The sequence below is a fragment of the Podarcis pityusensis genome (assembly GCF_964106645.2).
Source record: "Podarcis pityusensis genome assembly, chromosome: 6".
NCBI lineage: Eukaryota > Metazoa > Chordata > Lepidosauria > Squamata > Lacertidae > Podarcis > Podarcis pityusensis.
The window spans coordinates 4,225,389-4,241,734 of record NC_138030.1 but is presented as its reverse complement, the minus strand read 5'-3'; the positions used below and the strand labels follow the sequence as shown (position 1 = coordinate 4,241,734).

The 16,346-nt window shown below is 49.6% G+C and overlaps 1 protein-coding gene across 1 annotated transcript; it reads right to left on the bottom strand.

Annotated features, from left to right (window-relative positions):
- Positions 1-1,120: 1,120 nt before the first annotated feature.
- Positions 1,121-14,952, bottom strand: TCF15 (transcription factor 15). The gene is made up of 2 exons (XM_081011655.1): positions 14,343-14,952; positions 1,121-1,722 (listed from the first exon to the last, which is right to left on the bottom strand). Exons 1-2 carry the CDS (start codon positions 14,835-14,837, stop codon positions 1,645-1,647), a joined length of 573 nt encoding a protein of 190 aa, XP_080867781.1. The 5' UTR covers positions 14,838-14,952; the 3' UTR covers positions 1,121-1,644.
- Positions 14,953-16,346: the final 1,394 nt, after the last annotated feature.

Sequence of the window (16,346 nt, the reverse complement as noted above, 5' to 3'; positions counted from 1 at the left end):
GGCGGGAAGGTAAACGGCGTTTCCGTGTGCTCTGGTTTCTGCCATGGTGTTGTGCCAGAAGCGGCTTAGTCATGCTGACCACATGACCCGGAAAAACTGTGGACAAACGCCGGCTCCCTCAGCCTTTAAAGCAAGATGAGCGCCGCAACCCCAGAGTTGTTTGCGACTGGACCTAATGGTCAGGGGTCCCTTTACCTTTAAAGGACTACTTTAAAGCCCTATATCAATGGTATTTAACACCTTATAATGTGAAGTTAATATGCAAATTAAAAGGTAAAGGTAAAGGGACCCCTGACCATTAGGTCCAGTCGTGACCGACTCTGGGGTTGCGGTGCTCATCTCGCTTTACTGGCCGAGGAAGCCGGCGTACAGCTTCCGAGTCATGTGGCCAGCATGACTAAGCCGCTTCTGGCGAACCAGAGCAGCGCATGGAAACGCCGTTTACCTTCCCGCCGGAGCGGTACCTATTTATCTACTTGCACTTTGAGGTGCTTTTGAACTGCTAGGTTGGCAGGAGCAGGGACTGAACAACGGGAACTCACCCTGCCGCAGGGATTCGAACCACTGACCTTCTGATCAGCAAGCCCTAGGCTCTGTGGTTTAGACCACAGCACCACCCGCGTCCCTTTAATATGCAAGTTAGGCTTGGATAAATGTTGAAGATGTGGATCAAATAGCTCAGTTCGTAAGCCTGAGGCTCGAATCACGTGGAGCTTCAGAGTCTCGGTCTGTAGAGCATTAGACTCTCAATCTCTGGGTCGTGGGTTCGAGCCCCACGCTGGGCAAAAGATTCCTGCATTGCAGGGAGTTGGACTAGATGACCACCATAGTCCTGTAGCCCTGTAGTTCTACGATTTCACACACACACCCTTTTGGAATTGTTCTCAGCTAGAAACATTACGGAAATCTGTTCCCTGATAACGCCCAACCTTACGCTGCTTCCAGCTTGCTGCAGCTTCAGTTCATTCTGCTCTTTAGCTTTGCTTTATTTTATTGAGAACCATTTCATTTTTATTAGTAAGTGGGATGGGGGCCAAGCCAAGCCCTCCTTAGTGGGATGAGCCTCTGAGAATAAAGGAAGACTCCGGGACGCAGCAGCAAACAGAGAGTCACCCGAGGATGTGAAAAATAACTTTATTTTCGAGCCCCGCTGAATGAGGAAATAACAACAACTACCAACAGCGATCATACGGACCAGCAATCATCTTGGATAAAGCTCTGTTTCAATGTTGTCCATTCGAAAGTAGGCTAGAGGTCTCAGGAGCCCCTGCCACCCCACCCCCCGATCCACTAAGTTCTCGTGCCCTCTCCCCTACTGGAAAAGCACCGGTGGCGGAGTGACTCCTCCTGGATCTGGGCGGAAGTCCAAGGAATGGCTTGTCCGTCTCTCCTTGGCAAACCACAATCCCTCGTTGCGCAGCAGCTCGGTTCGGGGGGGGGTGTTCGTTCCCACCCTCTCCCGTCTCCCCTGAGTCCGCAGGGCCAGCTTCCCCGTCGTCTTGGAGATTGTCACCCGCCAGCACCGAGCCCACCCTGGTTCCAGTCACCCTACCCTCTTGCCCCAGTCAGGAACATCCACCTCAAGCCGCCCCAGGCGTCAAGCCCACCTTGGCTTCTCAGACAGGCGGTTGTCTCTGCTTCGTCTCATCTCCGCAGCACCTTCAGGTGGCTCATGCCTCTTGCCTTCAGGCAGTTGCCCCCGCCCAGATCCCGGCGGATGCCCTGGAAGGAAGGCAGAGAAAGCGTTGAAAGAAGTGCCGGACCAGCCCAAGGCTGTGGGGTGCCGTGGTTGGAGTCAGTGCTAGGAATTCCCCAGGCACCAAATTGCGCTAGTAGGACTACAAGAAGTTTTGTAAGGAGAAATATACGAAGCGTTACAAAGTAGGAAAAGATAGAGATATTGGTTATGAGTTTGAAATGTAATAGGGGAAAGAAGAAATGCATACTAAGAGATTAGACTGGAAAATTTTCAGACAGGACTGGTGGAAGTCAAAAAAATTGAATAAGATGTAAAAATATGTTTAATTACTGTTGAAAATGATATGTTAAAAAAACTAATAAAAATTTATATATAAAAAAAGAAATTCCCCAGGCACCGGGCGCGTTTTGCGACTAGCACGGGCCCAATCGTGACCACATGGAGATCTCTGGACGTCAGACTGATGACTGACATCTGGCTGGCCCCTCTAGCTTTCTTAAGCAGGTCAGCAGAAAAGCTTATTTATTGCATTTATACCTTTTCCTCCAAAGAGTACATGGTTCACCTCCCTCTTTAGTTAATCCCTACAACAACCCTGTGAGGTAGGCGAAGACCCTGATCTCCCAGGTCCAAGTCTGACACTCTAACCACTACACCACACTGCCTTCCTAGAGTCCTTCTGCTCTGTGGCAGCTACATAAATGAAGTAGGCTAATAATAATAATAATAATAATAATAATAATTTTTATTTATACCCCACCCTCCCCAGCCAAGACCGGGCTCAGGGTGGCTAACACCCAATATAAAAACAATTGATTGAAATACAACTTAAAAACAAGTTTAAAATACAACATTAAAACATTAAAATACAGCCTCATTTCAGTGGAAACTCAAATCAAAAACTTTTTGGGGGATGAAAACGTCAAGTCTTCACCAAGGCTAACTATCCAGACTGGTCCTACATGGGCCAGGAAAAAGCCAGGGAAGTCCCCAAATAGGAGTTCCATATAAATAAATATCGGTAAAGCCAATTGTCATTTAGAGAAGGATCTGAAATATTTTCCTTGAAGCTTGAATTAGAAGAGTTTGGATTTGATATCCCGCTTTATCACTACCCGAAGGAGTCTCAAAGTGGCTAACTTTCTCCTTTCCCTTTCTCCCCCACAACACTCTGTGAGGTGAGTGGGGCTGAGAGACTTCAGAGAACTGTGACTGGCCCAAGGTCACCCAGCAGCTGCATGTGGAGGAGCGGAGACGCGAACCCGGTTCACCAGATTACGAGACTACCGCTCTCAACCACTACACCACACTGGTGGAAACAATTAGTTGTTTCTCGATTGTTTTGTGTTACGTTTTAAGGTAAACAGCACTGAATATTTTTTTCCTTTAAAATTCAAAGCTGTATAGAAATTAAATGAATAATAATAGCAATAAATCTCATCAGGGAAAAATGGGAAAAACAGGAAACATTCCGTTGTGGCAGCTGTAATCTAAGGTGCTATTTGGTGATTAGCTTCTATATTTCAGTTTCTAACAGTTTCAGTTAGAGTGGTAGACTAGGAGCTGTGGAAGACCAGGGTCATAGCTGTCAAGCGTCCCTTATTTGGCGGGACAGTCCCTTATCCCAGCGCCATGTCCCGCTGCTGTCCCTTATTGATGATGTCCCTTAAATAAGCTCCTGAAGGTAATGGGGCCCTTTCTATGTCCAGCTGTGCTTTGTCAAGAACAAATTGTTGCTGTGTTTTTTGTGTTGAATATATGCTATATGGTAATTTATGGAACTAATAGGTATCTAAAGCCATTTGCACGCAACAAAATACGTATTTTATCAAAGTAATTGTTGATCCCTTATTTTGGCTGCTGATTCCTTATTTTCGAGGCTGCTGGTCCCTTATTTTCAAATCTGTAAGTTGACAGCTATGACCAGGGTTTGCACCCCCACTCGGCCATGAAGCTCAATAGGTAGTGACTGGGGTGGGGTCATTCACTGCCCTTCAGCCTAACCTACCTCACAGGGTTCTTGTGCAGATTAAATGGGGAGGGGGGAAGAACCATGCATGCCACACTGAGCTCCCTGGAGAGGAAGCAGAAACACAGCAAGTAAAGCAATTCACCTGCATTGTCTTGCAACAGTCACAACAACCTCCCAAGGTAGGCCAATGTCATTTGATGGATGATGGAAGGGGCCTGAAGTCACCCACTCACCATGTGGACTCGCAAGCCTGAAATTGCAGCAGGCTCCCCCATTTGAACCTCAGCTTCTTAGTCACTACGCCAGGGTGGGGGACTCTTTTCAGACAATAATAATAATAATAAATTTTTATCTATACCCCGCCCTTCCCGGTTCAGGAAACCGGGCTCAGAGCGGCTAACAACAAATTTAAAACACTTAATTGATGCTACAAAAAAACAGCATAAAATACGGTATAAAGCATAAATAACAATAAAATCAATTTAGAGGGAAAATCCATCCAATAAACATTAGATGATCACCAGGGCTAGTTGGCTAAATTAGTCCTATTTGGGCCAGTGAGGAGACCAGGGGAGAATTAGCTGTGGGATCCCAGAGCTGGTAATCTTCATAAAAAGGGGAGGGGGAGGGAAGGAAGGGGAATAAAAGATCAGGCTGAATTCAAATTAAAGGCCAGGCGGAATAGATCTGTCTTACAGGCCCTGCGGAAGGAGGTTAAATCCTGCAGGGCCCTGGTCTCATGGGACAGAGCATTCCACCAGGTCGGAGCCATCACTGAGAAGGCCCCGGCCCTGGTGGAGGATAATCTAGATGGAGGGCCACCTTCCCGTCTGTGTAACGTTCCAGGGGCCAAAGAGGGCAGGGCAATCAATGCCTTTTGTACAGAAGCGGTGTCACGTTCACACAACACTCACTTATCCTCTTTCCAGGCAAGCAAGACGTAGCATCTTTTTAGGCAAGCGAAAAGCACTTGAGGATGGGGCAAAACGGGGATGGTAAAGGGGGCAGCTCAGAGGGTGGTGTGACCTGGAGAGAGTCCTGGGGGCAAGACAGAGATGCCTGGGGGGCTACACCTACCCCTCCGGACTAAGGCTCACCATCCTGCAGGCATAGCCCTAAGCTGCATGTTGCACTGCAAAAGAGGTTTTTAACTAATGAACTCTGAATAGGGGTCACGTTTTGGGACAATCCAGATCGGTACTGTGACCCTCCCTCCCCACCATCCCTAGCAACATTTCCTTTCGTTTATGAACAGCAGCTGCAAGAAAAGAAAAAAGCTAATTTCAAACCAATGCATGCAAAGATAATTATCTGTGGTAGGGGTTGGGGACCATTAGCTGGTGAGACCATTCCCACCTCCCAAACCATATCCACCTGCCCCCAGTTCCTGTCACTTTGCAATCCTGCAGAGATCAGGATTAACTCTCTACTCACCAACTGGGGAGGGACGTGGGTGGCACTGTGGGTTAAACCACAGAGCCTAGGACTTGCTGATCAGGAGGTCGGCGGTTCGACCGCGACGGGGTGAGCTCCCACTGCTCGGTTCCTGCTCCTGCCAACCCAGCAGTTCGAAAGCACATCAAAGTGCAAGTAGATAAATAGGTACCACTCCAGCGGGAAGGAAAAGGGCATTTCCGTGCGCTGCTCTGGTTCACCAGAAGCGGCTTAGTCATGCCGGCCACATGACCTGGAAGCTGTACGCCGGCTCCCTCGGCCAATAAAGCGAGATGAGCGCTGCAACCCCAGAGTCGGCCACGACTGGACCTGATGGTCAGGGGTCCCTTTACCTTTACCTTTTACACCAACTGGGGAGCAGAGAGTTCGGTCTTGGTGGGTGAAGCTTTGCCAGGCTAGTTTAAGCCTTTTGCCACTTGGCACCCCAAAGTCATTCACGGCAGCCTAGCTGGCTTGGAAGGCACCTTGTTCTCTAGGCTCAACCTTCTCCTGCAATGCACCATTTGATTCATTTCAAGGGAACATCTCAGCCCAGCAGCCAGTGCTCATGCGATCTGAATCCCTAGGCAGAGGCGGCTTTAGGGTGGCGCACCCGGTTTGGCCGCAGCGGGTGCCACTGCAATGCTGCAGAGCAGAGCGCAAGAGGTGTGGGTTGCCAAATTTTAGTGCCACGCAGGGTGCTGCTGACGTTTGAGAGCCAGAATCCTGCCACTGGTCTCAGAACAGGGTCATTACTAGGTATTGAAAAGGCTCAGGGTATGTGCGTTACTTAAAGTGTAGAGATAGGTAAAGGTAAAGGGAACCCTGACCATGAGGTCCAGTCGTGGCCGACTCTGGGGTTGTGGCGCTCATCTCGCTTTATTGGCTGAGGGAGCCGGCGTACAGTTTCCGGGTCATGTGGCCAGCAGGACTAAGCCGCTTCTGGCGAACCAGAGCAGCGCACAGATATTTCGTTTACCTTCCCACCGGAGAGATACCTATTTATCTACTTGCACTTTGATGTGCTTTCGAACTGCTAGGTTGGCAGGAGCTGGGACCGAGCAACGGGAACTCATCCCATCGTGGGAATTTGAACCGCCAACCTTCTGATTGGCAAGTCCTAGGCTCTGTGGTTTAACCCACAGTGCCACCTGCATCCCCAAAGTGTGGAGATATCTCTGGGCAAATTAAGACAGCAAGTAGCTGGGGTCTCACCAGCACTGTAAGCAAAGTCACCTGGGCCACCCTCTAACAACACCCATCTCACAGAATTCTCTAGGGCATCTGCTCTCAAAGTGGGTGGTACTGCCTTCTGGGTGGGGTGTGGATTACTTATGGGGTCACCAAAAGATAAGGGGGCAAGAGGTGTAGTTGTTAATGACTATTAGACTTTGGGAAACCTGGTACCACTGGGTCAAGTTCATCAATTCTGTTGAATTTAAGTTTAATTTAACAGGAAATGATGGTCTTGACCCAGTACTATCAGGTTTTCCAAAGTCTGATAATCATTTAGACCTCCAACTTTAATATCATTGTGAGTAAGTGTGCAGTTGCTTCTGTTCTGAATTTTATTGTGCTATTATCTTTCTTAGTGGGTTGTGCAAGGCGCTATTCTGAATAATGCCTTCACACACACACATAGGAACAACCAAGGATTCCGGATCAGCCCAACAGCAGCGTTGGTCACCAGTCACCTGACCTCTGGTCAGTTTTGTCACTGCTGATCGCCAGGAGGGTAAGGGGTAGGGGTGAAGCTAGGGTGAAGTTTGCCCAGTGCAGATTTGCTGGAGGGAAGTTGGCTCCACCTGTGTGCTTGCAGAGCACCAACCTTGCTGCTGCCCCACCTTCCCCTTGTGCCTCCCAGTAAGCAGAAGAATGCAAGAGGCTGCTAGATCACGTCAATGGCCCATCTAGTCCAGCATCAGTAATAATAATAATAAATTTATACCCCGCCCTTCCCTGTTCAAAAACTGGGCTCACGGCAGCTAACAACAAATTATAAAATTATAATTATAAAAGCAGCATAAAATACAGTATAAAAACATGAATAACAATAAAATTCAAAAATCAATTTAGGGGAAATAAACATTAGGTAATCCCCAGGACTAGCTGGCTGAATTGGTCCTACTTGGGCCAGCGAGGAGGCCAGGGGAGAATTAGCTGTGGGGTCTCAGAGCGGGTAATCTTCATAAAAGGGGAGGGGGAGGGAAGGGAAGGGAAATAAAAGATCAGGCTGAATTCAAATTAAAGGCCAGGCGGAATAGCTCTGTCTTACAGGCCTGACGGAAGGAGGTTAAATCCTGAAGGGCCCTGGTCTCATGGGACAGAGCATTCCACCAGGTGGGAGCCATCACTGAGAAGGCCCTGGCCCTGGTGGAGGATAGTCTGACTTCCTTAGGGACCTCTAAACTATGGTTGTTCATGGACCTTAAGGTCCTCTGAGGGGCAGACCAGGAGAGGCGGTCCCATAGATATGAGGGCCTTAAGCCACAAAGGGCTTAACTGCAGAGTTCATGGGTTCAAGCCCCATGTTGGGCAAAAGATTCCTGCATTGCAGGGACTTGGATCAGATGGTCCTCATGCATCCAATTGATGCTGACAATTTTTCAAAAGGGCTTTAAAATCCAATGACAAGGACTTGCAAAGTGGAGCAGAAATGTAGAGAAATGAATTTTTCAGGCTACTTATTTTCCCAACCTTAAATACAGAAACTGAAAGAACGAACGCCTTTGCTTTTCAAACTTGGGAGAGGAGAGGCTTTTGCAGGGGAAGCAGGCACACCACATGGAACCTGGGAATCTGCCTTGCACTGTGAGTCTGGCCTCTTGGCTCCACCAAGCTCACTGCTGCCCGCAGCAACTGGCAGAGACCCTTCAGGATTCCAGGCAGGGGTCATTCCCTGGAGATAGCAGGGATTGAACCCAGAACCTTCCGCACGCACAACTCATGAAAGTTGATCTACCATCTCCCCCCCTTTCAGCAACGTGCAGTGGGGCAGCGGGGTTGCCATCTCTGGTTGGAGAAAGCGCATAGCCAGCATGTTCCAGCATGTGACGTGCGGGAGAAGATGCGCCCAGACCTTAAGGGACTAAGAGCAACGGCCGTTTTGGCAGAAGGGGGCATGGGACCTGGAGCGTCGCCCTTCCTGCCTCTCCCCGCCAGGAGTCTTGCTTATGGCCTCACAGAAGGTTGCCATGGCGAAGGTCATGATGTCATCACCAGCTGGGGAATAGCCGGAAGCCGGAGCGAGTCTGGAATGACAGCCAGCTCCCAGGCTGAGCCCTGGATTAAGGCTCTCCTCCAGTCACTTCGGAAATCAAAAAGGTCGCACTCCTTCCCAGCACTTAGAAAGAAAATTTTTTGATCGAGCCATTTTTTCAAAACAAAACACAAGCATATCCTGGGCTCCCCTCGTCGTCTTCTCCATTTTTGGAAGTTGAAACTACCGTGGCTTGAAGGACAAAACCCACACACCGCTGTGATCCTGCCAACATTCCCCTTTCTCCTTCCAACAACCTGTGAAGTTGCTTTACACTACAGATCCCATTATCTTTGATCATTGGCCATGGTGGCTGGGGAAGAGTTGCAGTTGCAGAACATCTGGAGGGCACTGGATTGGTGAAGACTGCTTAATATTTGGAGCAGAGCATTGCTCTTCGAAAATCAATACAGTTGTCTGTTTGCTGACCACCAGATGTCTTTCTCTGCAACCAGAGATGCTAGACTGGGTATTATACATAAAATCCATGTGCTCTTCCAATAATTAGAAGCTACTGAATGGAGCTGCTAATCACAGAATTGTAGCATTGGAAGTGACTACGAGGAATCATCTAGTCCAGGCAAAAGCAAACTCGGCCCTCCAGGTGTTTTTGGGACTACAACTCCCATCATCCCTGACCACTGGTCCTGTTAGCTATGGATGATGGGAGTTGTAGTCCCAAAACACCTGGAGGGCCGAGTTTGCCTATGCCTGATCTTGTCCAACCCCCTACAGCGCAGGAATGTTCAATATGATTTTATTCCTGCTGCTGGATTCTACACTTTGGCTGTAAAATTCAGCTGAATGTCACGTTGTGAAAATGTCGTGTTAAAAGCCACTGCTCCAAACAAAATTGAATTCCCTTGACAGCCCGTTAAAGTGCTGCAAAGACCCAAAGATGGGGAGATGATACATGCGTCCTGATTACTGAAGCTAGACTACACAGAGACACAATCAGTCTCCCTGTGAAGCTCACATGCTGTTAGTGGTGCTGTTAGCATCTAGGAACCCCGATAAGGAACACAGGATGCTGCAGATGCAGATCAAAATAGAATCACAGAATGAGGACCCCTCATCTATTCCAATCCCTTGCAATGCAGGAATTCTGCCCACAGCTGTTCCTGGGTGGGCTCAGACCACCAACTTTCTGGTGAAGAGCCAGTTGCACAGCCCCGTTCTGCCACAGAAGGTCCAGTTAGCATGGAATTGTCTAGTCTGCTGAGACCCTCCCTGCCTGCGCACTGTCTCACCAGAGTCTGGTTATCTCCCGCTTGGACTACTGCAATGTGCTCTACGTGGGGCTCCCTTTGAAGGAGACCCGGAAACCACAACTAATCCAGAATGTGGCAGCTAGACTGGTGACTGGGAGCAGCCACCGAGACCACATAACACCGGGCTTGAAAGACTTACATTGGCTCCCAGTACGTTTCTGAGCACAATTCAAAGTGTTGGTGCTGACCTTTAAAGCCGCAAATGGCCTCAGCCCAGTATACCTGAAGGAGTGTCTCCACCCCCATCATTCGGCCTGGACACCGAGGTCCAGTTCCGAGGTCTTCTGGTGGTTCCCGCACTGGGGGAAGTGAGGTTACAGGGAACCAGGCAGAGGGCCTTCTCGGTGGTGGCGCCCACCCTCTGGAACACCCCTCCCATCAAATGTCAAGAAAATAAACTGTCTCACTTTTAGAAGACATTTGAAGGCAGCCCTCTTTAGGGAAGTTTTTAATGTTTGATGTTTTATTGTGTTTTTAATATTCTGTTGGGAGCCGCCCAGTGTGGCTGGGGAGACCCAGCCAGATGGACAAGGTATAAGTAATAAATAAATTATTATTATTTATTATTAATAATATTAGCTCGGTCTTAGGCAGAGCATCATGCCTATGCCTGAACGGGTAACACATCATATGGGGACTTCCGGTGAGGAAAAGTGGCAGGCGCCATGGCAGCAAGCAGCTCCTGAAGCCAGCCAGAGCCAACTGCGCTACCAGGCTGGCTCCGGGCTGCTGAGGTTGCTGCTGCCACGTTTCCCGGGGACAGATATGCAAATCTGGGGACATTCTGGGGACCGAATTTGTCCGGGGACAGATTTGCAAATCCGGGGACTGTCCCCAGGAACCAGGGACATGTGGTAATCCTAGCCTACAAGGTTTCAGAAGAGGAAAGACAGCAAAGGCTTGTTCATAAAAGATGCTCTGAGGCTCACACGTTGGTGCAAATCCTTCAGTCCCCTCGGGAGATGCAAGCGTGAAATGTTTGCTGGTGCAAAAGAGCATCAATATAAAACTGACCTGCAGACATTAAACAGGCCTGGCCTAAAGAATTTTTAGGCAACTCTGCAAGAACAGAATGACCCTTTCCTCCCCATGTCGTTGTCACGCTGGAGATCAAGGGGCAAGCCCCAGTTTTCATAATAGGATACCAAACCCACCAGAATCAATGGGGAGTCCCTAGATCAGGGGTGGAGAACCTTTGGCCCTCCATAACGCTAAAGGTCACCAACACCCAATAGTGATGGTATGCTAGCCCCCCCCTCCCAGCCATTACTGAATATATATAGGCTGGTTCAGACATTACAATAGCCCATGGTTTGTATTTGCCACAGACTATTGCATGTTCTGCATCAGACACACACAAGCCAACCATGGTTTGTTATTCTTCCTTCTACCTCTGTCTGCCCAAAGACCTCCTGGTTGCCATTCCACAAGCAGTAGACTCTGTGGCTGATGCAACAGCCCAAGCCATGGCAGTGCTGAGCTACAGTTTGCTCTCTCTCTCTCTCTATATATATATAAACCCAAACTAACCCCAGCTTGCAAGCAACCTTATAAAGGAATATCGGAAGCAGTCTTATTATACTAAATCAGGACAAAGAACAACAACAAGGATCCCTAAAGCAAACACAAAAAAACATTATTTGGAACCAGGAACTGAATGTTATCACTTTCTCCATTGACAACTGAGAAAACAAAGTGAACTGGAAAAGACTGAGCAGCTGAAACGGATTTTTGTCTACCGTTGTGCGTCTTCTTGGTGTTTTGTTCCCGTATCTCCATTGAAACATATATATTCAGTGTAATTTGAAAATCGGGTTTTCAGGAAAAAAACAGGGAACCATGCCTGATCTAACCAACTCCTCCTACAAGGAAATGCAGCTCGGACTGGCGATGCCTCCAGACCGTCTGTTTCGTACACCAGAATTTCAGGTGTGCGAAAATAAAATGGATTTAATGGTTATGTTGTCCTGGCACAACAAAACCACTTTTGAAACAAGCACTTGGAAAGTGGATCGAAAAGTGTGGAGTGCCTGAATGGGAAGATGTAGAGACACTCCCCCTGCCACACAGAACAGGATGAGTGCTCAATAAATACTTGGCACACCCTAACCACCATATAAGCCAGCCTTTCTCAACCTGTGGGTCCCCAGATGTTGTTGAACTACAACTCCCATCACTCCTAGCTAGCAAGGCCAGAGCTCAGGGATGATGGGAGTTGTAGTCCAACAACATCTGGGGACCCACAGGTTGAGAACCGCTGAAAGCCATGGGTATGCAAACTAAGGCCTGAGGGCTGGATCCAGCCCAATCGCCTTCTAAATCCGTCCCAAGGACGGTCCAGGAATCAGCATGTTTTTACATGAGTAAAATGTGTCCTTTTATTTAAAATGCATCTCTGGGTTATTTGTGGGGCCTGCCTGGTGTTTTTACATGAGTAGAATGGGTGCTTTTATTTAAATTGCATCTCTGGGTTATTTGTGGGGCCTAGGAATTTGTTCAATATTTTTTTTCCAAAATATAGTCTGGCCCCCCGCAAGGTCTGAGGGACAGTGGACCGGCCCCCTGCTGAGGCTCAAATATTCTGAGGATGCGTTGGCTACACTAACTACCTAGAAAGACAAAAACTGAAGATCATTCAACTCCAGGATCCTGTTTTATGCAAGTGGCCCACCAGCAAGTTATGAAGGCCAAAGCCTCATCTCCCTGCTGTCAGAAGAGTGGATCGGGTCCAGGAGGGCCAGTCCAGTAGAGATGGAAGCCATGTCTGACTACAGCCCCTCATTCACTATTTTGCAGTGGGGAGATGCAGGAAATAGATGGAAAACAGGCAGTATATGCAAACACTAATGCTGTGCCTTGCTATCCTAGAGGTTTGTGGTTAGCGTGTCCGATTACAACCTCTGCCATGGAGCTTCACTGGGTGACCTTGGGCCAGTGATGGCCCCTCAGTCTAACCTACTTCACAGGGTTGATGTGGAGATTAAATGAAGAGAGGGGAGATGTATGCCACACTTGAGGAGGAGCAAAAGTTGGGGTATAAATGCAATCAATAAAAAGAATTCTAGAGGGCTGGTGTTAGATCAGGACCTAGACTCATTCATCAATGAACTAAGGGCTAGCCACCATCTCCCAACCTCAGTCTACCCATCTGCACAAAGGGGGATAAACTTCTAGTATTGGAAGTTTCCGCACTGAAGCCTTTGGAGAAGCCAGGAATTCCAGCGTTTTCCCCCCAACCTGGTGAGTGCAGGTGTACATCCCTGTTTAAACAGTAAGAGAAAAGCATTCTGCGCATGTCCAGAGACACCCTCTCCTGATGAGCACTGATGTTCCCAACCCTAACCCTGCGGGAAGCCATCTAATTAGACTTTAATTTGATTCTGACCTGTTTCTAGGAAGTAATTTAATTATTGTTTGATTTTATACCAATGTTATATATTTGATGTTAGCCACCCTGAGCCCGACTTTGGCCGGGAAGGGTGAGATATAAATAAAAGTTGTTTATTATTATTATTATTATTATTATTATTATTATTATCACATTTGATTCAAGTCTTAGCTCTGGCCCTGAACAGAGGGTTTGGAGTCAAGCACTGTTTGTCGCAGCCTATAAAAAGCACAGGGATATACAAACACATAAAATGAAGAACCAACTCTGCTGGCCTGATTGGAATCCCCTCAGCTGATAGGAGGAGGCGATTTCCTACCTCCCACCTAGGGTTTTCACAGGAGAAGCAAAACTGACCTGTGTGTAAGGGAACAATCTGCTAGCTCCCTGGGAAATGAGGGCTTTTATAAACCTCCCCACCCTGGAGAGTTGCTTCTGAATGCCAGGCCCCTGCCTTGCAACAGGGGCCACGATTGCCAAACAAAGCGTGCCTCTGAGCATGCACAGAGTGCTGCTGAGTAGTTGCTTCCAGGAATGGGTGTAGCAAGGAGGGGGGCAATAGAAATACAGTGGTACTTCGGGGTTAAGAACTTAATTTGTTCCAGAGGTCCGTTCTTAACCTGAAACTGTTCTTAACCTGAGGGCGCTGTGGGCTAAACCACAGAGCCTAGGACTTGCCAATCAGAAGGTTGGTGGTTCAAAGCCGCGCGACGGGGTGAGCTCCCGCTGCTCGGTCCCTGCTCCTGCCCACCTAGCAGTTCGAAAGCACGTCAAAGTGCAAGTAGATAAATAGGTACCGCTCCGGCGGGAAAGTAAACGGTGTTTCCGTGCGCTGCTCTGGTTCGCCAGAAGCGGCTTAGTCATGCTGGCCACATGACCCGGAAGCTGTACGCCGGCTCCCTCGGCCAAAAAAGCGAGATGAGCGCCGCAACCCCAGAGTCGGCCACTCCTGGACCTAATTGTCAGGGGTCCCTTTACCTTTACCTTTACCACTTTAGCTAATGGGGCCTCCCGCTGCTGCTGCGCCGCCGCACGATTTCTGTTCTCATCCTGAAGCAAAGTTCTTAACCCAAGGTACTATTTCTGGGTTAGTGGAGTCTGTAACCTGAAGCTCTGTAACCTGAAGCGTCTGTAACCCGAGGTACCACTGTACTTAACTGACCCATCGCGTCTGCCCCTCCAACAAGTTTCTCCCCCCTCCCACACAAATATTGGCTATGCCCCTGCTTCCAGGTGAAGGATTAGGGACCCGAGCGCTGAGCGCTTCTAAGCTATCCTGGACTCCCCCAGCCGCAGCCCCCTCGGGCAGCAGGACTCACCCCCTTCCTCTGGTTGCTGAGGCAGAAGGTGCAGATGCTGCGCGGCTGCTTGCCCGGCTCCATCACGTCTCCCTTGGCCCCGCACAGGGCGCGGAAGCAGGGCTGCCCGTCGTCGGCGCCGTCGCCCAGGAGCAGCACGTTGGCCAGGTGCGCGATGTAGCTGGACGCCAGGCGCAGCGTCTCGATCTTGGAGAGCTTCCTGTCCACCGGCTCGGTGGGGATGAGGGTGCGCAGCGCCGTGAAGGCGGTGTTCACGCTCTGCGTCCGGTCCCGCTCGCGCGCGTTGGCCGCCTGCCGCTGCTTCACCACCACCACCGGCCCGCCGGACGGCCGGGCGGCGGCTGGACAGCAGCCGAAGGAGCGCTCCGACGCGTCGCTGCTGCCTCCGCTGCGCGCTTCCTCGTCGTCCTCCGACGCGTCGTCCTCCTCCGACAGCAGGCGCAGCTCCGGGTACAGGACGCGCGCCGCCACCGGGCGCAGCAGCGCGAACGCCATGGCCGCGCCGTCGGGGGTGGGAGGAAAGGAGAGCCGCCGCTTCTCTGCAACGGCCCGAGCCCCGCGGAGGCGCGTCCGACGCGGGGAAACTCTCGCCGACGCCTCGCCGCGCGTCCCGGAGCCGCGCTCTGCCGGGCCGGCCAAGGCGCCGTCTAGATATAGCTATAAAAGGCGCAGGGCGGAGGCGAGCGGCCACGGTGGAATGCGCGCCGGCCAATCGCGGCGCGGGGAGCGGAGCATCCCTCGCCGGCCTGGCCAATGGGAAGACGGGTCTGATCCGGTTTCTGGAGCCGTCTGGCCGGGCAAAGAGGATGTGTCGCTGCGTCGCATCCACCGCCAGTGTTTGCGCAGAAGGTTGCCACCCGTCCTGTTATAATACAGGAGTGTCCTGTATTTCTTCTTTTTTAGAAATAATTTTTATTGAATGATTTTATGTTACAAAAAACAATACAGCCATACTACCACTAAATATAATTAAGAAATAAAAATTACATACATCAATATTTAGTTTGTTATTTACCGTCTTATTTCCTCCCAAACACTGCATACAAAAACACATATGTGTCCTGTATTTCAATGTAAAATGCTACGTCCTGTATTGCTAACAGTTTGTGCTGTATCTGTTTACAGTGGTACCTCTGGATACGAACGGGATCCATTCCGGAGCCCCGTTCACATCCAGAAGCAAATGTAACTAGCGACGCCACATCTGCACACGGACGCATCGCGTTTCGTCGCTTCTGTGCATGCACGTGATGTCAGTTTGAGCATCTGCGCATGTGCGAGCGGTGAAACCTGGAAGTAACGCGCTCCGTTGCTGTGGAGCGCAACTCAAACGCGCTCAACATGAAGCATATTCAACCCGAGGTATGACTGTATCTGAAGAAGTGTTCTTTTCTTTCTTTGGAGATCCCTCCTAGCTGAGTAAGATTGTCTTCCATAAACACAGTTTTAACACTGAGTCCGTAAGTGACTGTGGAGGCCAATTCTGGATCCACACGTCCTTCCACAGTGGGGACATAGGTTTCCAGGCAGGAGTTGATCACGGTGTGGATTTGCCAAGCATGCCTTCCTCTTAGCACCTTGCGTCCTGAGTTCGAGTGTCTTCAAACCCCATGACACCTTTGGTAAAGGCTGTTCTCCAGCTGGAGCGCTCGTAGGCCAGTGTTTCCCAGTTGTCGGTGTTTATACTACATTTTTTAAGATTTGCCCACTCGCTGGATCATCACCTTGTCGTGGTGAGTGGGCTTACATGTTCCTATGACTCTTGTGAGCAAAGCCATTGGGAATCTTGTACTCCCAGCAGGGTCACCCAAAGCGGTAAGGTCAAAGGGAAGGAGTCAGACGAAGAATGATCCAAGAAGTCCTCAACGGCAGAACAGGCGGATGATAACAAGGGCACATTACAACGGCTGTGAAGACAGAGGAAGGCTGCAGCAGATAGGAATCTACCAGTTTGTCGTTACTACTTCATCGGAACAGAGCCCTACTGCGAAGACTGTGCGTTGG